The sequence below is a fragment of the Bos grunniens genome, chromosome 29, assembly GCF_055505025.1.
Source record: "Bos grunniens cultivar Pamir isolate PY7600 chromosome 29, Bosgru_T2T1.0, whole genome shotgun sequence".
In the NCBI taxonomy this organism is placed as follows: Eukaryota; Metazoa; Chordata; class Mammalia; order Artiodactyla; family Bovidae; genus Bos; species Bos grunniens.
In genome coordinates this window covers 715,165-742,391 of record NC_141193.1, presented here as the reverse complement: position 1 = coordinate 742,391, position 27,227 = coordinate 715,165, and the positions used below count along the sequence as shown (strand labels likewise).

Sequence of the window (27,227 nt, the reverse complement as noted above, 5' to 3'; positions counted from 1 at the left end):
CTGGACATGGAACAACAGACTGGTTCCAAATAGGAAAAGGAGTTCGTCAAGGCTGTATATTGTCACCCTGTTTATTTAACTTATACACAGAATACATCATGAGAAACGCTGGACTGGAAGAAGCACAAGCTGGAATCAAGATTGCCAGGAGAAATATGAGTAACCTCAGATATGCAGATGACACCACCCTTATGGCAGAAAGTGAAGAGGAACTCAAAAGCCTCTTGATGAAAGTGAAAGTGGAGAGAGCAAAGTTGGCTTAAAGCTCAACATTCAGAAAACGAAGATCATGGCATCTGGTCCCACCACTTCATGGGAAATAGATGGGAAAACGGTGGAAACAGTGTCAGACTTTATTTTTCTGGGCTCCAAAATCACTACAGATGGTGACTGCAGCCATGAAATTAAAAGACGCTTACTCCTTGGAAGGAAAGTTATGACCAACCTAGATAGCATGTTCAAAAGCAGAGACATTACTTTGCCAACAAAGGTCCATCTAGTCAAGGCTATGGTTTTTCCAGTGGTCATGTACGGATGTGAGAGTTGGACTGTGAAGAAAGCTGAGCACCGAAGAATCGATGCTTTTGAACTGTGGTGTTGGAGAAGACTCTTGAGAGTCCCTTGGACTGCAAGGAGATCCAACCAGTCCATCCTAAAGGAGATCAGTCCTGGGTGTTCACTGGAAGGACTGAGGCTAAAGCTGAAACTCCAATACTTTGGCCACCTCATGCGAAGAGCTGACTCATTGGAAAAGACCCTGATGCTGGGAGGGATTGGGGGCAGGAGGAGAAGGGGACGATAGAGGATGAGATGGCTGGATGGCATCACCGACTCGACGGACGTGAGTTTGAGTAGACTCCGGGAGTTGGTGATGGACAGGGAGGCCTGGCGTGCTGCGATTCATGGGGTCGCAAAGAGTCGGACATGACTGAGTGACTGAACTAAACTGAATGGTTTAATGCTGGAAATTTTGTTTGGTTTAACCTAATCTAACCAACAAAGTGTTTATATCTAAAAAATACAAAGAGGAGGTTTCTGTGGCAGTCCACATATCCACTGCAGGGGGAGTGGGCTCAGGGAACCCACTGGTCAGGGAACTCAGACCCCACATGCCGGAAGGTGGCTTAGTTGCTCAGTTGTGTCTGACTTTGGGGCCCGACGGACTGTAGCACACCAGGCTCCACTGTGCTTTCCAGGCAAGAACACTGGAGTGGGCTGCCATTCCCTTCTCCATGCCAAGAGGTGCTGCCAAAAAAAATAAACAAGAGTTTTTACAAAACAACAAAAAAGATGACATTGTGGGAAAATGTATGAAAGACTGAACAGGCTCTTCACAAAAGAAGATATTCAAAATGCCAACGAAGGGATTTCGCTGGTGGGCCCGTAGTTCAGATGAAATGGTCCCAGAGCAGGGAACACAGGTTCAACCCCTGGTCAGGGAACTAAGATCCCGCTTACTGTATGGTGTTGTCAAAATAGATAAAATAAAGGGACGTTATCTTGAGAAAAAGTTTTTTTAAAGCCAGCAAACACGCCGAGCTGCCCTAGCTACTGGGTGATCAAGAAAATGCAGACTAGGTGAGAACGCGCAGGACCAAGTGCCCAGAAGGGTTAAGACCAAGAGGCCGCAGGCCGGGGAGGGGCCACGGGCTCCTCACAGTGGCCATCAGAGGGGACACCCAAGCGCTGGGCAAGACAGGGCACAGAGAGGCGAACACGCTGCCCAGCAACACGCGTCAACCATCAGCAAGAGAAACGACTCCGTGACTTCACGACCCTGATGATCAGAGCGAGCCGGTCACAGAGCGACACGGGCCACAAGCCCTCGTCAGCAGGAGGCACAGCACAGGCACGCAGCAGCCACCAGGGGCAGGCTCTGCCCTTCATGCTTCCTGCGCCAACAAGACACCCCTGACACGGGTCAAAGGAAAGCCCACCAGTCACTAACCAAGACACACGTCCACCCCTGAATCACAGACTGCCCAAAGGCCTTGCCTACTGAAAGGGACACGTTAGTTAAATAAAGTGACAAAGACCAAAACCCACCCTGAGCTCCCCTCCCCTCGGCAGACTTACTCTGCTTAACCTGGAGACGGCCAGAGACACAGAGGTCTTGAACTCTTCCGGGTTCTTCTGTGCCAAGGTGGTGATGAGGCTGGTGGCGGCAGTTACCACACCCTGAGAAGACACACACACACACGTTCAGACGCCCGCCGGAGGCCCTGCAGACAGCCTCTCGTCTGAAACATCTTCTAAACGAACGTTAAACTCAGCAACAACTGGCCACCCTGGGGCCACCCTGGGGCCACTCCCATCAGTCCTCGATGTTTCAAGAAAGCAAGACGCACACGTCGTTGTTGCCTTGCTTACTGTTCTCTCTGAAAATGTGGAGACCCGGCACGCTTCATCCCAGAGCCCTGCCTCAGGGAGGCGGCGCGGGGCAACAGCCCCAGGCCCCGCGTCCACCCACCCACCTCCTCGTTGCCCTGACTTAGGTCACTCTGTGTGGACCACAAAAGGACAGACACGTTACATTCAGACTCACAGGAATCTTTCCAACCCAAATCTGAGACCGTGGAGAACAGTAAAGCCCATTCTTGCCCATTTTCAAATGTGGTCCAACCCATGTCTCTGCCCCCTGACAGGGGAGCTCCACCAGGCCTGGATGAGACCCGACCCCCCATTGAGGTCAAGGGAGCTGGTCAGCTCCCCAGAGCGGTGCCCCACATTCCCTGCACACTTGCAGGGGTCTGTGCAGGAAGAGGCTGTGAGGAGAGGGCTGGGGGCCCCCACGCCCAGGCTGCCTCCTCCCCCTCCTTCCAGGCGACGCCTGGGCCATGTCGGACTCAGGAGGGGCCTGGCCGCAGGCGGAGCTTTATGCATGTCACAGCCCCCCGCCTCCCCTGCTACTCTCAGAAGGGCCGCTTGCTTCTTCTGGGTGGACAAGGGGTCCTCTTCCAGGGGGTCCCCAACCTTGAGACCAAAGAAACCAACCCCAAGCCTCTGGTGGCAAAGCCAGGAGATGCGTGACACAGAAGCCACACCCACAGAGGACAGGTGCCGGTTCACCTTGGGCTGTGATGCACCCCACCCTGCCCACCGCCGCTGGGCTCCTGCAGCCTAGAACCACGCAGGCACCAATCCGTGCACCAGCCACACAGCCACGCAGGTGAAAACACAAAGTAAAGAGACAGCTGGGCACAGAGACATCCCAGGCGCGGGGCCTCCTGGCTGAGACGCCCCCCGCCCCAAGGAGAGGTCGCCTGTGCGGACCCGATTTCCCCCGTGAGTGTGAGACGCGGAGGGACGCTTGCAGGCTGCCCCACGGCGGGCGAGCCCGCACGGCCACCACCCTCGCCCCGTGGTCCACCTGTGTGGACCGTTTAGTCCTCATTTCATCCTTAAGGCAGATTTCTCTTGTGGGAAAACACGCAGTAGCCAGCTAACATGCTAACACCTCTCTGCTCAATGGGAAACTCCGCGTGGAATCCTGACTCTCTCGTCTGTAGACAGGATTCCGGCAAGACAAGGCCGGCTGTGCGGCATCAGCTCCTACCTGACCCTGCCTCCCAGCGTCAGCGTGGACAAGGGCCCGTGACTCATGGCCAGCCCAGACACCACCTCATTGCACATCTCGCTGCTCTGACGATGTCCTGCCGACGATGTGGAGCAGGCTCGGGCCTGGCTCATGTCCAGCCATGTGGATTAGGCGGGCTGTGTGCCAGAGCCCCCGGGGCCACAGGACAGCCCTAACCGGGGTGCAGAAAGACGCGCCTCTGCAGGCCCTGCGGACGCAGCACTCCTGCAACATGCTGGGCTGTGCTGTTTGTCTCTGCACCCAGCAAGCAGGAGCCCCTCCAACGCCTGGACAGGGTGAGTCAGAGACCCCGTCTCATCTGCCCTGACCCCAGGGGAGGGGCTCCCAGCCTCTACCTGCAGGCTCTCCCAGCTCGACGACTGGGCCAGGGATGTCCCCCTCAGCAGCCTGGAAGTCACACAAGGCTGCTCACGTGGCTGTGGCCCCGCAGAGGAGTGTGGGTGTGGCCCAGAGGCACCTACCAGATGCTGGTCGTTGAGGAGGTGCACCACGCGGGACGTCCAGTCGCCCACGGGGACGAGGTCCGGGGATGCCCTGTGCAGGCGCAGCAGGCACAGCGCGGCGCTCTGCTTCACGCTGTCCATGGTGTCCCTAACAGACGGGCGGGAGTGAGGCCAGCGTGGCCCAGAGCCCACGACGACGCCCGCGGCCCCAGGGGACAGAGCCCACGGACGACGCCCGCGGCCCCAGGGGACAGAGCCCATGGACAACACCCCACAGGCCCCAGGGGACAGAGCCCACGGACAACATCCCACAGCCCCAGGGGACAGAGCCCACGGACGACGCCCGCGGCCCCAGGGGACAGAGCCCACGGACGACGCCCGCGGCCCCAGGGGACAGAGCCCACGGACGATGCCCCACAGGCCCCAGGGGACAGAGCCCACGGACAACATCCCACAGCCCCAGGGGACAGAGCCCACGGACACCACCCCGTGGCCCCAGGGGACAGAGCCCAAGGACACCACCCTGCGGCCTCAGGGGACAGAGCCCACGGACAACACCCCACGGGCCCCAGGGGACAGAGCCCATGGATGACACCCCGCAGCCCCCAAGGGACAGAGGTGCACCAGAGATGGGGCTGGAGGGACACAGGGGAAAAGGTTTCTTCGGGCTCTCCACGCAATCAAGCTTGGGCTGCCATAGCCCGCGGAGACCGAGAGGAGGCGGGGTGAGGCTCTGGCCCAGGACAGAGGCCCACGTGGACCTCCTGACAGCTAAGCCAGCAATCCCAACCCGCCTCCTCCCCACGGCTGTTACCAAGAAGGGAGGCTAAGAGACCCACAGAGCCTTCAGGACTCACACACTTGACTTATGCATGCGGGAGGTGACCGTGCCCTCAGCAGGCCACCAGACACGTACCCGGCGACGAGGATTTTGGGAATCTCCCCTGCAAACGCCTCGGCCATCTCCCGGCTACCCACGTTGGCAATGCAGTGCAGGGCCAGGCCCATGAAGGTGGGGTTGCGGCTGGCCAGGTCGTTCTTGATGGCGTTGTTGATCAGGCGGATGAGCTCACTGTTGGAGTTCACCAGCACGGAGATGAAGAGATAGCCCTGGGTTCCAGAGAGGAGAGAGACCGCCGCTGGACATACTCGGCCGGCCCCGAGCCCCACCCGAGTCTGCTCGGCGCACTGCTGCGGTCAGGCCACAGAGGGCCCACCTGCCTTCTCCTGAGAACACGGCCCCCAGGGGACAGAGCCCACGGACAACAACCCGTGGCCCCAGGGGACCAGAGCCCTCCTCGGACAGTTCTGCAGGACAAACCTGAGGCACTGTCCCCATGGGCATCAGACACCTTGGAGCCCCACCCTCAGCCCAGTCACTGGTCCACGGGGACCTGAACAGGATGGAAGGGCCTGCCTCGGCTGTGACGGGAACACTGCGGACCACCTTCCCTCTCTCAGCTGTCTCAGGGCCCCAGCGTCCCCTCACCACTGGGCCAAACTCCAGCCTCGTGCTGTCCCCGCTGTCCATGCCCTCCCCACGCCAGGGACAGCACCTCTCAGCCCCGTCGGTCTCGGGAGGAACTCGCCTTCTGCTCTGGGCTCTGGCCACCCTGCCCTCCCGCACATGGGCCTTGGTGCGTGCCCTGTCCCCTCCGCCCCCATGTACCCCGTCCTCAGCCTCAGCTCAGGTCTTCCTCCCGCCAGAGCCCTGCCTACTAGCCGCCCACTGCTCAGAGCCCAGAGGGCTCCACCCGCCTCGGTTCCTGGCCACGGCCACAGCTCCACTTGCTCTCTGTAGCGGGCTGTCTGACGGCCTCACCCCTGGAGAAGAGCCGAGTCCACCCCTGCTTACGGTCACTGTGTCCCCAGGGCCCCCAGCACACTGCCGGGTCTATGGAAGGCACTCGGTAATCTCTTGGTGGGAGTGAGTGTGAGTGAGTGTGAGTGAGTGAGTGAGTGAGTGAGTGTGAGTGTGAGTGTGAGTGTGCACTTAGTTGCTCGGTCGTGTCTGATTCAGCAACCCCACAGACAGCAGACCGGCAGGCTCCTCTGTCCGTGGGATTTCCCAGGCAAGAACACTAGAACTGGGTGCATTTCCTATGCAGAGGACCTTCCCGCCAGGGACGGAGCCCGCGCCTCCTGCGCTGGCGGCAGGAGCTTCACCACTAGTGCCCGTTCTTCACCACTAGCGCTCGGGAAGCTCGTTTCTTGGTGAGTAAACACCAATACTTAACAAAACCCCTGGGGCATCAAGGGTACTTTTTCACTTTCTGCAAGTTAAATTTTTCTGGGCAAATAAGAGGAAAATATTCCTCCATAACACCTGAGTAAACACACAAATAACGTTACTCCAAGCGGATACAGGGCTAGAGGCGTGAAGCTAGGGGTCCTCAGGGCCTAGACACGAGCACTCACCTCAGCAGACCCTGGGGCCGGGCGAGGCGCAGACACCTGCCCTCTGCTCTTAAGTCAGATGGGGGGGGGGGGGGCGGTGGCACACGTGCGCGGGCACTGAGGGGAGGGAGTGTGCCAACCCTCCCTCTGGGGTGGGCCCCCAGGACATGGTGCCCTACCGCCAGCTCCCACCTAAACCCGGGGAAATCCCCAGACAGACGCAGGTGCAGAGCAAGAGCCAGGCACCAGAGGCCCCAGTGAGAAGCAGCACCCCGCTGCGCACTCACGATCTGCTTCTCGGTGTATCTGTTGGAGCTGAGCAGGTTCACAGCCTCCATGTGCCCGAAGTCGATGTCGTGGCCCAGCAGGAAGATGAACAGCAGCTTGCACACATACTTCTTCTTGCTGTAGCCATCCAGGGCTTTGTCGCCTGCGGGAAGGGGCAGCGCAGGAATAGGGCGCCGGGCCCACCTCCAGGAGGCTGGCCAGACTGCCGCACTGTCAGGCTCGCGCCCAGTGCTGTTGAACTGGTCGCCATATGAGAGCCGAGCGTCTGGGTCCCTCGCAGACCCCAAACCAGCGTCCCAGCCAGCAGCAGAAACACAGTCCCCCAGCACAGCCGGGGTGTCAGCCCCGCCAGCATAGCCCTGCCACGCCACCCTGACCTCACCAGCAGCTTAACCTTTCAGAGATGTTTATTCATTTAGGCAGGACAACACACTCTAAATAATCTCTCATTTCACCCAGTGTTAGGACAAATCACCCACCGAAAAGTCACACAAAACCACCAGAAGGGCTTGTTTCCCCACCCTGATGGCAGCATGACTCGGCCTCTCCTGGGAGACCGTGGCAAGGCAGGTTCACGACACGTCACTGTCAGCACAGAAAGTGTTGCTTTAAAAAGGACCACCAGACAGCGCCGTTTTACAAGCAGAGGTTCTCATTTCACCCGAGAAGCACGCAGCATCCCCGGGCAGCCTGCAGAGGTGAGAGCAGGAAGAACGGCCCCTCAAGCGAGGCACTGCAGTGACCCTGACCGCAGGGTCAAGGGCCAAGCAGGATGTGGGGGCCGGGAAGGCGAGAGCAGCCACAGCCCTCACGGCGAGGGTGGGTCACCTGTGTCCCGGGATAAGCCCCGGCCACCTCAAAGGGCATCGAGAAGAAAGACCCCAAGACTCCGGAGGTGAGAGTGGACCACGAGTCAGCCAGCCAGCTGGACGCCTTATCTGGGAGCTCTGAGACCCGTCCTTCTCAGCGGCAAACTGGCATTCCACTTAATGATCAAACAACATCAAGTCAGAGCCGGCCTGGCTCCCAGCTCCTCCCACTGCGACCTGCACTAGAGACGCCAGCTCACTGCTTCCCGACGGGGCCACAGCCCCGTCCCCCCAGGAGAGCATGTGAGCTGAGGGCATGGGGCCCAGGCGACCGCGCCTCACCCCCCAGCCTGGCTGCCCCTCAAGGACCAGCCCGCTCGCCATTACCTCGGGAAGCCTCCTCCGACGAGCAGCCAGAAGTGCTGCCCACCCCCCACCCCCGGAGAGCGGCCCCAGTCCCAGGAACAGCGCCAGGCCACATGCGGGACACAGAGACTTGCAGATGCGCTAGATGCCGAGCGCGCAGGAAGGGCAATCACGGCCACAACAGGAGTCTTGGCCCTGGAGCTGCTGAGACACAGGGAAAGAGCCAGTGTCTCCAGGGCAAGGCACCTGAGCTCGGCGACCGCATCCTGCGCAGGACTCCCACCTGAGCTCCTGGTTCACCTCTCACAGAGACCCGTTCAACCCTGGCTCTAACCCTCAGCAAGTACCTGCCTATGTTCAGGGGCAGGGACAGCAATACGCCAAGTGTGGACCAAGAGGGAGCCCCATGGGCCCCGAGCCCAGTCTGCGTGGCCCGGGCTGGGAGCTGCTGTGGGGCTGCAGCACCAGCGTGTCCGCCCAGGACCCCACAGGCCAACTGCACTCAGCTGTTCCACCACGTAAGGACCACCACACCCCCACTGGGAAAACCAAGGCCTAACTATTAGCTGTACCACGTGCAGGCAAGAACGCGGAGGAGCTGGGAACTCACACTCAGCTGAGCGGGCACAAAACGGGGCAGCCGCTCTGGAAAATACGGGACAGGTTCTTAAAAGGTCAAACACCTGTCACACAAGCCAGCGGCTCCACCCTCAGGAGCCTTCCTGAAGGGAAGGACACCACGTGTCCACACCAGCCCCGCATGCAGGACTCACAGCAGCTCCACACCGCGCACGGGGAGCCAGCACAACACGCAGCCGCCAGGACGCGGGCGGACTGCGAAGGCACACTCAAAGTCAGTGAGCAGACACACGCAGCCCGCCAGGACGCAGGTGGACACGGCGGCCTCTGCTGCAAGAAGAGCAGCAGGACTGCACTGCCAGAGACGCGAGGGGGCGCTCACGGGGGCCGCGCTCCACCTTGGCTGTGGGGGTGGCTGCGTGAACACTTGGATCTGCTGAAACCCACAGTGCACACTCGACTGATTGTAAGTTATATCTCAGAAAGCCAATTAAAAAAAAAAATTACTGTGTCAGAATCTCCCAGAAAAAAAGAGTGAAAGATTAAAGCACACAGGCTAAGGGATGGCAAGCACTGAAGCCGCGAAGGCCGCCAGGCGGGAGGACAGATGAGTGAGCCCGCGACGCACGCACTCAAGCTCCCTCGAGGAAAAGAGGTGTTTTTTCCAAGTCCTTCTACACCTGCAAAAACATACATTCCTTACAGAAACTCCTTCCATTCGTCTTTCTATCCCAGCACCTGGGACTAGTGAGCACCAGCAGTGAATGAGCACGTGAACACATCCCTGAAGCCCAGCACCAAGACGACACGCCTGCCCCCCAACAGGACATCACAGTTGCCGTCTCTAGAGGCCCCAAGACCGAGGTCAGGCCCGCAGAGTCCACAAGCAGCCCGACCCCCGCTCTTGAGTTCCCAGGCCAGCCGGGCAGCCAGGGCAGGGGAGCCGCCTGCCCATGAGGGGTGCAGGGCTGCCCAGGGGAGACCAGCGGCTGCCTTCAGGCTTCGAAGCCAGGGCAGCGTCCATGTGAGACCACCGGTTCTGTCGTGGACCAGGTCTCACGTGGACGCTGCCCTGGCGCCAGGCCCCGTCCACACCTCCCGCCCCAGCTGTGTGTCGCCAAGGACCCACGCCCACACGCCCACCACGGCCTTCCTCTGCCAGCGTCCGGGACCGACTGCTTCTGGCCTGAAGTAGGCCATTTAGACTCTCCATTAGCACAGGCTCCCTGCTGGGAAACTCTCCGTTTCATCCGGAAAGGCCTCTTTTAGCTTCGTTCCCGTGGAGCCGGCAGCTGGATGCAGACGGCTGGGGCTGCACCTTCCAGCGTGCTGACAGCAGCCCCTCCCTGCTGCCCCTCGGCCCTGCGACGAGCCCGAGCCGGCAGGGACGGCTCCTGTGAGGACGGCCCATCTCCTTCTCCCTCTGGCGACCAAACACCTCTTGTCTGAGGCTCAGCATTTTCACATCGGCGTCTCTAGATGTGAAATCATTATTTACTGTAACCGTGGCCACTGCATCTGAGGTTTGAGCGTCACGAATCTTTACGCGTCCTCTGTCACACCAGCTCTCTCTCCTCCCAGGAGGCCAGCCAATCTTCCAGACTTCGTCCCCCACCCCCGTCTCTCACCCACTCTCCATCACAGGACAGGCTGCCTCCTCACCCGTCTTCCAGGACACTGTCCCTCTTTAACAAGCCTGTTGTTACACCCACGTAAGCTCTTTATTTTAGTTACTCCATGTTTTGCTCCTAGAATTTCCATTTGGTCTTATTTCAAAATCTGCTATGTGAGTTTTTTTATACTAAGGTCCCCACTGAAATTTCAAGTTTGTCTTTTACTGCTTTACGAACAGTGACCCGCTCCCTGCCACCCCGAGTCCAGTCCCAGCGGCCCCTGCGAGTCCAGTGCTGTCGCCCCTCTGGCTCCTGCTGAGCCATCGGCTCCTCTGTGACGGTGCTGGGACGTCACCCTTGAAAAGTCAGCTGCAGATGGTAGGTGACGCCTAGCACATGGCTCCACCTGCGACAGCCGCCTCCTCCTCCAGAAGACTGGGACAGGGCTGGCTCCCCGGCCACTCCCGCCCCAAGGGCCCGGCCTCTCAGGGCTCAGCTTCAAGTGGAAAGAGGCCTCTTGTTGGTGAGCCCTGGTCAGCACTAGACCCCAGCTGCTCAACCTCGGCACTGGGCCTCCTCGGGCCAGGCGGTTCTGGGGTCTGGTGGCCTGCCTGGCCTCCACCCAGTAGGTGGCAGCAGCTCACCAAACCCAGGTGGGCCAGCCTCTGTCCCTGGAGACAAAAATCCTCCTGACTGATAGTAGTGAAGTCGCTCAGTCCTGTCCGACTCTTTGCAACCCCATGAACTGTAGCCTACCAGGTTCCTCCATCCATGGGATTTTCCAGGCAAGAGTACTGGAGTGGGTTGCCATATAACCACCATCCAAGACTCTGAAAAATGGAAAAGACTAGAGATCTCTTCAAGAATATCAGAGATATCAAGGGAACATTTCATGCAAGGATGAGCACAATAAAGGACAGAAATGGCAAGAACCGAACAGAAGCAAAAGAGATTAGGAAGAGGTGGCAACAATACACAGAACTAGATGATAAAGGCTTAATGACCCGGATAACCATGACGGTGTGGTCACTCACCTACAACCAGACATCCGAGAGTGTGAAGTCAAGTGTGCCTTATTAGGAAGCGTTACTAGGAACAAAGCTAGTGAAGGTGATGGAATTCCAACTGAACTATTTCAAATCCTACAAGATGATGCTGTTAAAATGCTGTTCTCAATATGTCAGCAAATTTGGAAAACTCAGCAGGGACCACAGGACTGGAAAAGGTCAGTTTTCATTCCAATCCCAAAGAAAAGCAATGCCAAAGAATATTCACACTACCACACAATTGTGCTCATTTTGCATGCTAGTAAGGTTATGTTCAAAATCCTTCAAGCTAGGCTTCAGCAGTACGTGAACTGAGAACTTCCAGATGTACAAGCTGGACCAAGAAAAGGCAGAGGAATCAGAGGTCAAATTGCCAATATCCACTGGATCATAGAAAAAGCAAGGGAATTCCAGAAAAACAGCTACTTCTACTTCAGTGACCACACTAAAGCCTTTGACTGTGTGGATCACAACAAACTGTGAAAAATTCTTAAAGAGACCGGAATACCAGACTATCTTACCTGTCTCCAGAGAAACCTGTATGCAGGAAAGAAGCAACAGTTAGAACCAGACATGGAACAATGGAATGGCTCAAAATTGGGAAAGGAGTACACCAAGGCTGTGTACTGTCACCCTGCTTACTTAACTTATATGCAGAGTACATCACGAGACACGCTGGGATGGATGGATCACAAGCTAGAATTAAGATTTCTGGGAAATACCAACGACCTCAAATATGTAGATGATACTACTATAATGGCAGAAAGTGAAGAGGAACTAAAGAGCCTCTTGATGAGGGTGAAAAAGGAGAGTGAAAAAGTTGACTTGACACTCAACATAAAAAAAAAAAAATTTAGATCATGGCATCTGGTCCCATCACTCCATGGCAAGCAGACGTGGGAAAAAATAAAAGCAGTGACAGGCTTTCTTGGGCTCCAAAACCACTGCAGATGGCGACTGCAGCCATGAAATTAAAAGACACTTGTTTGGAAGGAAAGCTATGACAAACCTAGAGAGTGTATTAAAAAGCAGAGACGTCACTTTGCCGACAAAGGTTTGTCTAGTCAAAGCTATGGTTTTTCCAGTAGTCACGTATGAATGTGAGAGCTGGACTATAAAGAAGGCTGAATCCCGAAGAATTGATGCTTTTGAACTGTAGTGCTGGAGAAGACTCTATAGAGAGTCCCTTGGACTGCAAGGAGATCAAACCAGTTCATCCTAAAGGAAATCAGTCCTGAATATCCATTGGAAGGACTGATGCTGATGCTGAAGCTCCAATACTTCGGCCACCTGATGCAAAGAACTGACTCACTGGAAAAGACGCTGATGCTGGGAAAGACTGAAGGCAGGATGAGAAGGGGACGGCAGAGGATGAGATGGTTGGATGGCATCACTGACTGAGTTGGTGGACAGGAGTTTGAGCAAGCTCCAGGAGATGGTGAAGGACAGGGGTCCACTGGGTGGGGTGCGAACGTGCAGCCACCGTGGAGACAGCTGGGCGGCTTCTCACAAACGTGCACACAGTCTCACCACATGATCCGCAGTCACGCTCCTTGAAAACACAACCACAGTAAAACCTGCACACTGATGTTTATAGCAGCTTTATTCATAGCTGCCCACACCTGGAAACAACCCAGATGTCCTCCTTCAGTAGGTGAATGGATGAATGAACGGCGGTACACCGAGCAATGGAGTGTCAGCCGTGTAAAAGGAAATGAGTTGTCAGGCCACAACGAGACACGAAGGAACCTTAAATGCATAAACCAAGCGAGAGGAGCCAACGAGAGCAGCACATACTGTGTGGCTCCAGCGCTGTGACATTCTAGAAAAGGTGAACCATGGAGAGAGGACAAAGAGCAGCGGGTGCGGGGCTGCGGCGGGAGGGGAGAGGCAGCACACAGCGAGGGCGTCCGCGACGGGGAGCCGCACCATGTGCGGCTGTGACGAAAGGCGCGCGCCGGGACGTGTGAGGACAGCGGGGGCCTGAGCCACCTTTGCGCCTCCCTCTCAATCTTGCTGGGAGCATGAAACTACTACCCAAGAGCACTGGGGAGACTGCACGTGACGTGCACACATGGAGGTTTCCAGAGGGCGCTAGTGGTAAAGAATCCACCAGCCAATGCAGGAGGGTTGGATCCCTGGGTCAGGATCCCCTGTAGGAGAGCATGGCAGCCCACTCCAGCATTCATGCCTGGAAAATCCCATGGACCGAGGAGCCTGGCGGGCTACAGTCCACAAGGTCACAAAAAGTCAAACACTTCTGAAGTGCGTTAGCACCCATGTATAAACCAGGTAACTAGTGAAGACCTACTGCACAGCACGGGGCCTCTCCTCAGTGATCTGTGCTGACACGAAGGAAATCCAAACGTAAGGGGACGCATGAACACGCATAGCTGACTCGCCCTGCTGTATAGCAGAAACCGACACCGCCGCCCCTGACGGCATGGGGATGAGAGCCTGCTGCCAGTGCAGGGGAGGCGGGCTCCATCCCTGGCACAGGAGGAGCCCACGTGCTGCAGAGCAGCTCACCCCGCGCCACAACCACCTCAAGCCGGCATACCCGGGCCTGTGCTCCGCCAGAGAAGCCCCCGGCCTGCATCAACAGAGAAAGCTTGCCAAAGCAAGGAAGACCCAGCAGCAGCCAAAAACAACTAAATTTAAAAAAAAGAAAAACTGACATTGTAAAACAACTACACTCCAATAAAAATTTAAAAATAAATAAAACTGCTCCACAAAAAAGTCAATTTTCAAAAACTTTAAGCAATGAAAGTTATAGACATCCACACACACACACACACACACGCGCGAAACATTCATATAAGCAAAGCACTCCACATAAAATTCCAAGGCTTTCTCAGGCCTCCCCAAGGATCCCCGGACTGGCCAACAGTAAGACAGATGCCTCCCCGAGTCCAGCAGGAACAGTCCTGGCCCCACGAGGGCCTGCGTCCTGCCGGCACGGATGTCCGCGCTGGCCCGAGGCAGCACCCGCCGGCAGCCCTGCAGTCCGCGGTCCCTCCGGCTCGGTGGGTTCGCCTCGCCCTCTCCTCAACGCACTTTTTCTAGGCAGCTTCAGCCACTCTTCCGGCTAAGGTCTGCTCAGAGATTTGAACCAGGTCTCAAATTTGTAAAAATTAACTGAAAATTTAAAGTCTACGGGACTCATAAACATGTCCCAAGAACGAAAATCCACACCTGACAGTGCTCCCGAATGAGGCCGCTCAGGGAGCGCCCGCCCCCAGGCTGGCCGGCGTGGGGCGGAGACTGAGCGCAGGGCCCGCGCGGTCGCTGCGCAGATACAGGCTGCGCAGATACAGCCGAGGGGCCGCCGGCAGGAAGCGCTCAGGCAAGCGCGGCGCCCACGCAGAGCAGGCCCGCGCCGTCAGGGAGCTGGCTGGAGCTCCTGCACCCTGTGGAGCAGAGTCCGCGGGCACTGCTCCAGCCAGAGTCCTCCCAGCTCCAGGAAAAGGCTGGACGGGGGAGGAGCCCCGCTATCCAGAATCAACTCTACACAGACCATCAAACTACTCCAGAATAACCACCGGCTTTACTTTAAACATCAACAGAGCCAGGACAGCATCTGTACTGAGGCCTTCGCTCTGATTTGAAATGAAAAAAACAAAGATGCGATTAAGAGATTAAGCCCCTTTTGCAAAAGAATATTGTGTGTGGACAACGGTTAGACACTCTTACCTTTAAATTTGGATCTAATGTTTGCCAGCTCTTTGTTTATTCTCTTTATTTCTGCTTCTTTACTTTTGCCTAAAAAGAGAAAACACAAAGGCATCTTACTTTAACTGATTTCTAAACAAACACCTCTTTCCTGACAGCAGTGACACATCCGCTAAAGGCAGGACCAGGCTCACAGGAGCCCAGGGGAGAGGCCACCTGCCTCCACCTGAGGCCATCGGTCGGGCGCAGCCCCTCGTCAGGACCAGCGAGTCTGTGGACGCTCCTAGAGTGAGGGGAGCCCCCCAACGGCGCGCAGCTTGCTCTGCTCGCCTTCTCGCCACAGTCCCGGGCCGGGCGCGCGGCGTCGCTGAGCATGCTCCATGATAAACCACTCTCAGCTAAGCGACTGCTCCAAAAGGTGACTTTTACTTCAAGATCATTTTTTAAAGCATCAAGTTTTAACTACTGTAGGCTTCCAATTTTCTTTATGAAATTCACCAACCCACAACATCTGACAGGTGCCCTTCTATAGTAAGCAGTGAAGTCTGGGGACCGTCCATTACATAAAGAAGGAAGGAAGACATACTAGCTGACAGTCACACCCCCACACCCCGCTCTGCGCTCCTCACCCTCCTCCCCACGGTCTGCCTGTGTGCTCATCTCAGCCCCCTGACAGCTGTGTACACAGGCCTGAGGAGCAGGCGCCGTTCCCGGGGCCACACGTCTCAACAGCACCGCACAGAGGAGGCTGCTCGTCACACCGCAGGCTGAGCTGTGCGCTCCCTCTGTAAGGTCCCCGCTGCTGCTTCAAAGCAGGAATGCAGGCAAGTAAGTCCCCACCCCAGAGGGAGGAGAAGTTTCCACAGCAACCGCCCGGGGCCACCGACAGGCTGGGCACTCACAGACGCCCTGAAGACACATGGCCCACCACCCAGCTTCCACTGCTGCTGGAGAGGCAACCTCCTCCCAGGGAACTCCCAGCACCAGCTATCTCTCACCACTAACTTGCTAACAAACAGGGCTGCACCTCTCCAAAATGAATCCTCCGTCGAGCCCCTTCTATTCTAGCAAGGCCCCAGCCGGGCGGAGCCGCAAGCTCCTCCACCAGGCACTGCTCAAAGTGCCCAGACTCAGGTTAAAACACTTCTGCCCTCAGGGAGACGATGCTCCACCTGGGGACTGCGGGGTGAGTAGAGGCTGGGGGTCTTTAACACGAGCACAGTGGTCAGCTCTGGTGAGCGAGGGGCAGGCCAAGGGGACTGGACTCTCCTTCCCAGCCCCGAGTGCTGGCTTCTTCCTCCGGAAGAGGCGCCCCAGCACTCAAGGGCACCCTACAAAGCTGCAGGCGGGGCAGTGGGTCAAGCACAAACCTTCCTGAAGTTTTCCTGAAAAGGCACCGCCCGCGGCAGCAGCCTTTACCGACTGGGTGAGAGGGCTACGGAACCAGGCCATGGGCGCCTTCCGCCCACAGGACCTGCAGGGGCACCACAGTGTGGCCTGAGCACGGGCAGGCAGCCACGGGCGTGTGCCACTCTGCGTGCCCGCGGGCGCAGCTGCACGTGTGCCCATGCTGGCATGCGTCTGTGTGAGTGTGCTTCTCCTGAGAGTGCAAGAACTGGTCTGTGCTGCTCCTTGGTAGGCGAACTCTGCTCTGTCCGCCAAGCCCGAGGGAAACAGGCCTGCGTGGCAGGAACTTAGCTGAGCAGAAATGACAAAGGACTGGGAGCGCAGAGGGCAGCATGCAGAACGGAGGGGGTCAACAGCTACTGCCCACGGCGGGGAAGGCACCCCACAACTGCAGGCACGAGGCTGGAGTTCAGGGGGAGGAGGCACAGGATTGAGGGGGCCCTGGGGGCGTGCCCTACCTCCAAGGCGGGGGCACGAAGCTGGGGCCTGTTAGCCAAAGCCTGGCCGATTTGCAACGCACACACACACATTCATTTTCACAAGCGGCGCGAAGGCTCTCCCAAGGACAAGGGCAGGCTCTGGAGCGGGGCCCTAAGGCTGGATCCGAGCACTGCCTCTGGTTTGCTCTGCAACCAAGGGACAATGACTTCGCATCTCTGAGCACAGCTCCCTTGATAAGGAAAGCACTGAAAGCCACAAGGCCTCACGCCAACACACCACGGCGGGCAGGCAGGAGGAATTCAGTTCAGTCGCTCAGTCATGTCCAACTCTTTGTGAACCCATGGACTGCAGCACGTAGGCTTTCTCGGCCATCACCAACTCCCGGAGCTTGCTTAAACTCATGGCCATCGAGTCAGTGATGCCATCCGACCATCTCTCTAGTCCCCTTCTCCTCCCGCCTTCAACCTTTCCCAGCATCAGGGTCTTTTCCAATGACTCAGTCCTTCCCACCAGGTGGCCAAAGGCCAGCACTGCTGCGTCCCCGTGCTCACTCTTGCTCCGGTGCTTCCCCGCCAGACTCCAAGCCGCGTGCCTTCAGTGATGCTCAGCGCCTTACCTGGCGAGGCGGCGGAGTAGAAGGACACGCACTCATCTTCTCCTGCGAGAACTCCAAAATTACAACTCGTTGCTGAACAACCATCGACAGGAGAATGTTGGATCCCACCAAAAAAAGACACCCCACGTCCAAGGGCAAAGAAGCTCCAGCAAGACGACAGGAGGGATAAAGTCACGTTTAGAATCAAACCCCACACCCACCAGAGACGCTCAGAGGGCTCACACAAAACCCTGTGAGCACCAGGACCAGAGCCTGAGCCAGACCTCTGAGCCTCCCGCGAGGGACAGCTCAGCAGCGGCCTGCCGCGGGGCAAAGGCTCCAGGTGTGGCTCCCCGGGTCACACAGCCTGTGACCTGAGCCCTTGTGGAGGAGGTCGCCATTAACCCCACCACAGCGCCGCCGAGCAGACGACCCACAAACTGCAGAACAATTATACCAAAGAAATTCTCGCTGGTAAAGTTCTAGGACCCATAACCCCACAGGTTTCCCTCGCAGCTCCATTGGCAAAGAATCTGCCCGGAGTGCAGGAAACCCAGGTTCAATTCCTGAGTCGGGAAACCCCTGGAGAAGGAAATGGCAAACCCACTCCAGTATTCTCGCCTGGAGAATCCCACAGACAGAGTAGCCTGGCAGGCTACAGTCCCTGGGGTCACAAGACTTAGCAACTAATCCACCACCAGGAGCCATAACAGATTTCCCAACCTGGGGATCTGGCAAAGGTACAGAGAAATCCCAGAGAATGTGACTTTGAGGCTGGTAGGATTTGATTACAGAACTTACACAGGACTGGGGAAACAGACTCTGGGACGGCACAAATAAAATCTTGTGTGCACCAGGACCCAGGAGAAAGGAGCAGTGACCCCACAAGAGACTGACCCAGACTTGCCCAGGAGTGCCCAGGGTTCTCTGGGGAGGCGTGGGTCGGCGGGGGCCTGCTGCAGGGCTGGGGGTACTGAGTGCAGCAGTGCATCATGGGACCTTCTGAAGGAGGTCGCCATTATCCTCATCACCCCCACCAAAGTTTGGTCTCAGGTCAAACAACAGGGAGGAAACACAGCCCCGCCCATCAACAGAAAATTGGGTTAAAGATTTACTGAGCACAGCCCCGCCCATCAGAACAAGACCCAGTTTCCCCCACAGTCAGTCTCTCCTTAGGAAGCTTCCACGAGCCTCTTATCCTTCTTCATCAGAGGGCAACAGACTGGAAACCACAAGCACAGAAAACTAACCAATCTGACCTCATGGACCACAGCCTTGTCTAACTCAATGAAACTAGGAGCCATGCCGTGTACGGCCACCCAAGACGGACGGGTCACGGTGCAGAGTTCTGACAAAACATGGTCCACCGGAGAAGGGAATGGCAAACCACTTCAGTGCTCTTGCCTTGAGAACCCCATGAGCAGCATGAAGAGGCAGAAGGGACAGACCCAGGGGACCCCCCAGGGCAGAGCGTGGGCACTGCTCCTGGCTCAGAGATGCCAAGAGCACTGCCCGGCGGAGACAGCAGAGGAGGGCGTCTGCGCGACAGGAGAGCCACCCTGGACTGTGTCCCAGTCCGGAGGACTAACCTCACCTAAAGAACATCGCAGGGGACCGGGTCACAGCCCACACAGAGATGCCACGCAGCAGGCAGACGGCCCCACAGACAGAGCAGCACTGGAGCCTCCAGCCCCAGACAAGCCGGTGAACAGCAAGAAAAGCGGAGAAGGGACTAAAAAATTCACAGAACAACTCAGATGCTAGGTAAGAGAAATCAGGTAAAACAGAATTTAAAAATCATTTCAAAAATGAATAAAAAGAGGGGATTCTCTGGCGGTCCAGTTGTTAAGACCCTGTGCGCTCACTGCCAAGGACCTGGGTTCAATCCCTGCCCAGGGAACTGAGGCCCCACAAGCTGTGCAGCACAGCCGGAAAGAAAAAGAGCAGAAGCCACACACAGAGGTCTGAGGAGAAGTGGAAGGTGCGAAGAGTGAAGAGACAAAAGCGTTCAGAGCAAACAGAAATGAAGACGCCTCCCCGGCGGCTCAGGGGTGAGCAACACACCTGCTAATGCAGGGGACGCAGGCCAGGCCCTGATTCAGGAGCGTCCCGCACGCCACAGGGCAACGAAGCCCGCGCGCCGCAGCCACTGAGCCTGTGCTCCAGGGCCCGCGAGCCACAACTGCTGACGCCCTCACGGCTGATAGCTGAGGGTCCGTCCCCTGCCAGGTAACACACCCGCAAGCCTCAAGGCACAGCCAAAAAAGAAAGAAAAAAAAATCCTTTGAACATCTGGGGAAAAAAAGCAGCTGATACAAGGAAGAAAATGAGACTTCCTCAGGTCTCTGACCCTAGGGGGCTCAGGTCTGGGCTGGACCACTGGGTCCACTGGCTGGACTGTGCCTGGGTGCCCTCATCACCCGGGGAAGACAACACCTCGGGGACCGAGGACATAAACAGTGGCCCTCACGGGCTGGCAGTGCTCCGGCTCCGCAGAGCGAGGCTGTGCCTGAGCCACGGCCCCGGGGACCCCCACAGGCCCGGGGACCCCCACGGCCTTGGGGACCCCAACAGGCCAAGAGGACCCCCACAGCCTCGGGGACCCCCACGGCCCCGGGGACCCCCACAGGCCCGGGGACCCCCACAGGCCCGAGGACCCCCACAGGCCCAGAGGACCCTCACAGGCCTGGGGACCCCCACGGCCCTGGGGACGCCCCTCCCCACCCCCACCACCCAGGAACTGCTCAGGTTCTGACTCTCCCGGAACAGGCCATGAGGGAGACACACCACAGACAGATCAACACATCCAAATCCACACTTATGACCCAAATTCACTACACCGCCACCCTCCTCCACGTGGTGAGGACGCCGGGGAGAAACACGAGCCCGGCGCCACCCCCAGGCTCATGAGAGTGAACGGCCCTCCCGGCCAAGCACCTCGCCACCAAGCCCCGCCGGCCCACACTGCTGGGAGCAGCTGTAGCAAAAAGTCTGCTCTTTTCAGAAAAAGCAGCAGACCTGGAGAAGGAGAGGTGGCTGCCCACCCTGACTCAGAAGCCCATCCTGACGGGCTGGCCGCAGCCAGAGCAGCCGGATGTGGGGCTGAGCCTCAAAGGCCTGCAGCAAGACCCCCGTGCGGACCCCACCAGAACACGGCAGGCCTGTAGGCCACAGAAAACACCAAGCTTCTAACAGGCAGTTCCCACAGTGGATGTCGGAGCTCTGGGAGTTAATGAGAAACCCAGACCGGCCTACAACCACCACCCCCAAACAAGCTACAGTATGCACCTGGTCAGGAGCAAAGAACGCACTCCAAAGGGACAGGCTTTGGAAAACAGCCTGGAGTTCTACATCACCGCCCGGTTCTTTCTCCTGGAATTACACGCTGGTTCACAACGTGCTGGGTAACGACTCCTTCTTGTCTGCCAGCTGAGCTCTTCAGCTTACAGCGCCAAGTGTTCTCAGAATAGCCTAATTTCAAACGAAAAGCACAGGGGCCTATCCCAGCTCAGAGAACTAACACAGCAAACCGCAAAAATCTTACAGCCATAAGTCTGAAATTTACAATAAAACTTGATCGAAACAAAGAAGTTCAGTCTGTGTGTGCAATGACTTCCCTGAAGAAGCCAAAAGCCCAAAACTGACAACAGAAAAGCCTGCTTCTGAAGAGAGCAGGCTGTGCTGCGGGCGGACGCGGGGAGGACCGCGCCCCAGGCCGGGCCCGGCCTCTCCTGCCTCACGCGGGAGCCGAGCCCCACACAGCGCGTGACGAGGGCCACACCACGGACCGCCTGAGCGCACACAGGCCGTCAGGACTATTCTCGGAGTTCTCCCTTTATGCTGCCTCTAGTGCACAGGAAGGCTGGGCCTCAGAGCAGAAATCCTTCAAACAGTGGCCGGGAACCAAAGACTTCAGGGAACACTGAGAGCTGCTGTGCCACAGAAGATAAAACCAGCTTGGTCCAGACAAACGCTAACAGTGTGTCTTATTTTAACAACGGAGTGAGACGTAACTCATGTTCCCACAACTCACTCATCTGAAGCGCACAACTCCGCGACTTCGAGCACATTCAGAGGTGTGCATCCATCGCTACTGTCTGATTTTGGAAGATGTTTATCTCCGCAAAAAGAAACCCCATACCCTCCAGCAGTCACTGCTCACCCCTCCCTCCTCGGCCAGGCTCCACTCTTCATCTCCACGGCTCACCTCCTCTAAACGCCTCACACACAAACAACCTGTCCATGTTCTTCTGTGGCCAGTCTCCTTCAGCACTCACAGAAGACGCCACAACTGTTTCAAGGTAGCCTGGGTCAGGACCTCATCCCCTCTCACTGCTGAATAATACTGCGTTATACAGATACACCACATTTGGTCATCTGTCCATCGCTTGATGAATCTGGGGCTTGTTACCACTTTTTGGTTACTATGACTATGTTGCTAGGAACATTTATGAACAAGTTTTTGTGTGAATCCACATTTCTAGAACTGCTGGGTCGAATGACAGCTCCACGTCTAACTCGGAGGAACTGACGAGATGTCTTCCCAAAGGCAGCACCGTCTCTGCTGTGGTCGTCGTCTCCTTGCTCCGTCCTGTCCGACTCTTTGAGACATCATGGCCTGTAGCCCGCCAGCTCCTCTGTGGGAGTTCTCAGGCAAGAATACTGGAGTGGGTTGCCATTTTCTTCTGGCCATTTCTTCCTGCCATTCCGACACAGGAATCAAACCCCATCTCCTGCATTGGCAGGTGGATTCTTCACCACTGGCCACCAGGAAAGCCCATCTTACTCACCACTATGAAAGAGCCAGGGTTCCAATTTCTCCACAATTTTGCCGACACTTGTTACGTCCGTCATTTCAATTCTAGCCATCCTAGGGTGTGAGAAGTGGCTGTCACTGTGTTTTTGATTTGCAGTTGCCTAATGGCTTCTGTTTTCACCTGGACGTCTGTGTATCTACTTTACCCGTCTTTACTTAGGCTATCTGCCTTTTGTCTTTTGGGGGCCACACCACACGGCTTGTGGGATCTTAGTTCCTCGGAGGCCACAGACTGAAGGCAGGCACTCTGCAGTGACAGTAAGGACTGCTAACCCCTGAACTGCCAGGGAAGGCCCTGCTGTGCTGTGATCTTATCTTCATTTATCTCACAGTATTTTTTTAATCTCCCTTGTGTCCTCTTTTTGGAGGGTGTTTGATTTCCACAGATTAGTGAATTTCCCAAATTTTCTCTCATTCAGTTCAGTCGCTCAGTCCTGTCCGACTCTTTGCAATCCCAGGGACTGGCAGCACGCCTCCCCGTCCATCACCAACTCCCAGACCTTGCTCAGACTCATGTCCACCAAGTCCGTGATGCCACCCAACCATCTCATCTTCTATTGTCTCCTTCTCCTCATGCCTTCCATCTTTCCAAACATCAGGGTCTTTTCCAATGAGTCAGTTCTTCACATCAGGTGGCCAAAGTATTGGAGTTTCAGCTCCAGCATCAGTCCTTCCAATGAACATTCAGGACTGATTTCCTTTAGGATAGACTGGTTGGATCTCCTTGCAGTCCAAGGGACTCTCAAGAGTTTTCTCCAACACCACAGTTCAAAAGCATCAATTCTTCGGCGCTCAGCTTTCTTTATGGTCCAACTGTCACATCCATAGGTGACTACTGGAAAAACCATAGCCTTGACTATACGGGCCTTTGTCAGCAAAGTGATCTCTCTGCTTTTCAACATGCTGTCTAGGCTTGTCATAGCTTTTCTTCCAAGGAGCATCTTTTAATTTCGTGGCTGCAGTCACCATCTGCAGTGATTTTGGAGCCCAAGAAAACAAAGTCTCTCACTGTTTGCATTGTTTCCCCATCTATTTGCCATGAAGTGATGAGACCGGATGCCATGATCCTAGTTTTCTGAATGTTGAGTTTTAACCCCGCCTTTTCACTCTCCTCTTTCACCTTCATCAGGAGGCTCTTCAGTGCTTCTTCGCTTTCTGCCATAAGAGTGGTGTTATCTGCATATTTGAGGTTACTGATATTTCTCCGGCAATCTTATTCCAGCTTGTGCTTCATCCAGCCCAGCATTTCGCATGATGTACTCTGCATATGAGTTAAATAAGCAGGGTGACAAGATACAGTCTCGATGTACTCCTTTCCCAATTTGAACCAGCCCGTTGTTCCATGTCCAGCTCTAAGTGTCGCTTCCTGACCTGCACACAGGTTTCTCAGGAGGCCGGTAAGGAGGTCTGGCACTCCCATCTCTTTAAGAATTTTCCGAAGTTTGTTGTGATCACACAGTCAAAGGCTTTAGCATAGTCAATGAAGCAGAAATAGATGTTTTTCTGGAATTCTCTTGCTTTTTCTATGATCTAACAGGTGTTGGCAATTTGATCTCTGGTTCCTCTGCCTTTTCCAAATCCAGTTTGAACTTCTGGAAGTTCTCAGTTCACGTACTGTTGAAGCCTAGCTTGGAGAACTTTGAGCATTACTTTGCTGGTGTGTGAGATGAGTGCAATTGTGCAGTAGTGTGAACATTCTTTGGCACTGCCATTCTTTGGGATTAGAATGACAGCTGACCTTTTCCAGTCCTGTGGCCACTGCTGAGTTTTCCAAATTTGCTGGCATACTGAGTGCAGCACTTTCACAGCATCATCTTTTAGAATTTGAAATAGCTCAACTGGAATTCCATCACCTCTACTAGCTTTGTTCATAGTGATGCTTCCTAAGGCCCACTTGACTTCACATTCCAGGATGTCTGGCTCTAGGTGAGTGATCAAACCATCATGGTTATTTGGGTCATTAAAATCTTTTTGTATAGTTTTTCTGTGTATTCTTGCCACCTCTTCTTAATATCTTCTGCTTCTGTTAGGTCCATACCATTTCTGTCCTTTATTCTGCCCATCTTTGCATGAAATGTTCCCTTGGTATCTCTAATTTTCTTGAAGAGATCTCTAGTCTTTCCCATTCTATTACTATCCTCTATTTCTTTTCATTGATCACTGAGGAAGGCTTTCTTATCTCTCCTTGCTATTCTTTGGAACTCTGCGTTCAGATGGTATTTCTTTCCTTTTCTCCTTTGCCTTTCACTTCTTCTCTCAGCTATTTGTAAGCCCTCCTCAGACAACCATTTCGCCTTTTCGCATCTATCTTTCTTGTGGATGGTCTTGATCACTGCCTCCTGTACAATGTCACAAACCTCTGTCTATAGTTCTTCAGGCACTCTATCAGATCTAACTTCATGAATCTATTTGTCACTGCCACTGTATAATCGTAAGGGATTTGATTTATGTCATACCTGAATGGGTCCAGTGGTTTTCCCTACTTTTTTCAATTTAAGTCTGAATTTTGCAACAAGGAGTTCATAATCTGAGCCAGAGTCAGCTCCTGGTCTTGTTTTTGCTGACTGTATACAGCTTCTCCATCTTCAGCTGCAAAGAATATAATCAATATGATTTTGGTATTGACCATCTGGTGATATCCAGATGTAGAGGCATCTCTTGTGGTGTTGGAAGAGGGTGTTTTCTGTGACCAGTGTGTTCTCTTGGCAAAACTCTGTGAGCCTTCGCCCTGCTTCATCTTGTACTCCAAGGCCAAACTTGCCTGTTACTCCAAGCGTGTCTTGACTTCCTACTTTTGCATTCTAGTCCCCTATGAAGAAAAGGATATCTTTTTTGGTGTTAGTTCTAGAAGGTCTTGTAGGTCATGACAGAACCATTCAAATTCAGCTTCTTCGGCATTAGTGGATGGGGCACAGACTTGGATTACTGTGATACTGAATGATTTGCCCTGGAAACAAACAGAGATCATTCTGTCATTTTTGAGACTGCACTCCAGCACTGCATTTCAGACTCTCTTGTGCCTATGAGGGCTACTCCAATACTTCTAAGGGATTCCTGCCCACAGTTACTGATTTCTAATTTCACTGCACTGTGGTTGGTGAACACACTTTGTATGATTCCGATCCTTTGAGGCTTTTTTTAACGGCTTAACATACAGTGCATCCTGATAACATACAGTGCATCCTGATAACATACAGTGCATTCTGATAACATACAGTGCATCCTGATAACATACAGTGCATTCTGATGACATACAGTGCATCCTGATGACATACAGTGCATCCTGATGACATACAGTGCATCCTGATGACATACAGTGCATCCTGATGACATACAGTGCATTCTGATAACATACAGTGCATCCTGATAACATACAGTGCATTCTGATAACATACAGTGCATCCTGATAACATACAGTGCATCCTGATAACATACAGTGCATTCTGAGTGACGTTTCCGGGCACCTGAGAACAACGTGCACACCTGCTCTGCCGGCGGCACCCGCCACAGAGGCCCGTGAGGTCCGGCGGCTGACGGTGACATCTCCTCTTCACTGCTGCTCTCCGTCCACTGTCTATTACTGAGCACCAGGTACTAACATCCCAACTACTGACATGACTGTTGCAGTGTCTGTCTCTCCCTTCATTTCTTCGTGTATCTTACTTCATGTACCTTGAGGCTCTGGTACTGGGTTTAGAACTGGAACTCCCCGGCGACCCAGTGGTTAGGGCTCAGCACTTTCACTGCCATGGCCCAGGTTCAGTCCCTGGTCAGGGAACTTAAGATTCCGCAATCCATGAGGCATGATCACAAAAAAAGAATCGATATACTGACCCTCTACCATTGTAAAATACGCTTCTACGGCTCTAATAACAGTTCGTTAGAAAGTCTCTTTTGTCCGATATTAGTGCAGCCACTCCAGCTCTCTCTGGTTACTGTCTGCAAAGCATATCATTTTCTTCCTTGCACTAGCATCTTTTGTTTATGCCTTTTAATCTACAGTGTCTTTTGAACAAAGTATTTAGTTGGACCATGCTTTTTTTTTTAACCCATTCTGCCAACCTGTCTTTTCATTCAAGGGCTTAATTCATTTACATTTAAGATAATTACTAATAAGGGAGGATTTATGCCTGCGATTTTGCTATGTTTCCTAATGGCTGTCAGGTTCCTGCATTCTTCCACTGCCTTCTTTTGCACACCATGCATGCTAAGTCACTTCAGTCCTGTCCAGCTTTGCAGCTCTATGGACTGTAGCCCTCCAGGCTGCTCTGTCCATAGGATTCTGCAGGCACGAACATTGGAGTGGGTTGCCACGCCCCTCTCCAGGGCATCTTCCCCACGCAGGGATGGAGCCCGTGTCTCCTCCACTGGCAAGCTCTTCGCCACTGGTGCCAGCCGGGAAGCAGAAGTGCTTTTCAGTACACAGTTCAACTCCGTTTCTTTTTACTATTTGTTTTTTAGTTACTTTCCCAGTAGCTGCCTGGGGATCGTAATTAACACTTAAAACAATCTAGTTTGATTAATATAAATTTAATTTTAGGGAATTCCCTGGCAGTCCATGGTTAGGACTTGGCACGTTCACTGCCATGGCCTGGGTTCAACCCCTGGTTAAGGAACTAAGATCCCACAAGCCATGTGGCACGGCCAAAGGAAAAATTTCAGTAGTATAGAGAAATTCTGTTCCAATATAGCGCTGTTCCTTCCCTCCTCCTGTGCGGTAGTTTTGTCATACAAATTATACATTTAAACATTACAAGATCATCAGTATAATTTTATTTGGGCTTCCCTTGTAGCTCAGCTGGTAAAAAATCCGCCTGCAATGTGGGAGACCTGTGTTCAACCCCGGGTTGGGAGGATCCCCTGGAGGAGCGAGCGGCTCCCAATTCCAGTGTTCTGGCCTGGAGAATCCCACGGATTTCTAACTTCACTCCACTGTGGCTGGTAAACACACTTTGTATGGTTTGGATCCTTTAAAAGTTGAGGCTTTTTTTTAATAGCTTAACATACAGTCTATTCTGAAGAATGTCCCCTGTGTACCTGGGAATTTTATTTAAACTATATTAAAATTAGTTAAAAACTACTGTTTTATGCAGTTTTCTTGTAAGTCAGGTAGGAGAGCAGACGTTACAGAAACATAAAGTCTCGTAGATCTGCCCA

General features: G+C 54.7%; 1 protein-coding gene across 5 annotated transcripts in view; it reads right to left on the bottom strand.

Moving 5' to 3' along the window:
- The window catches only part of AP2A2 (adaptor related protein complex 2 subunit alpha 2), a 67,497-nt gene that overhangs the window by 22,647 nt on the left and 17,623 nt on the right, over positions 1-27,227 (bottom strand). For all 5 annotated transcript variants that reach the window (XR_015157788.1, XR_015157789.1, XM_086384323.1 and 2 more), the window contains exons 2-6: positions 14,833-14,901; positions 6,726-6,868; positions 4,958-5,151; positions 4,060-4,189; positions 2,077-2,178 (exon numbers count right to left, since the gene is read on the bottom strand). Coding sequence is in view for 3 of the 5 variants with exons in the window: in XM_086384323.1 (XP_086240449.1) it covers positions 2,077-2,178; positions 4,060-4,189; positions 4,958-5,151; positions 6,726-6,868; positions 14,833-14,901 (638 nt within the window). In the remaining 2 variants the exon portion in view is untranslated. The remainder of the gene's footprint in view (positions 1-2,076; positions 2,179-4,059; positions 4,190-4,957; positions 5,152-6,725; positions 6,869-14,832; positions 14,902-27,227) is intronic.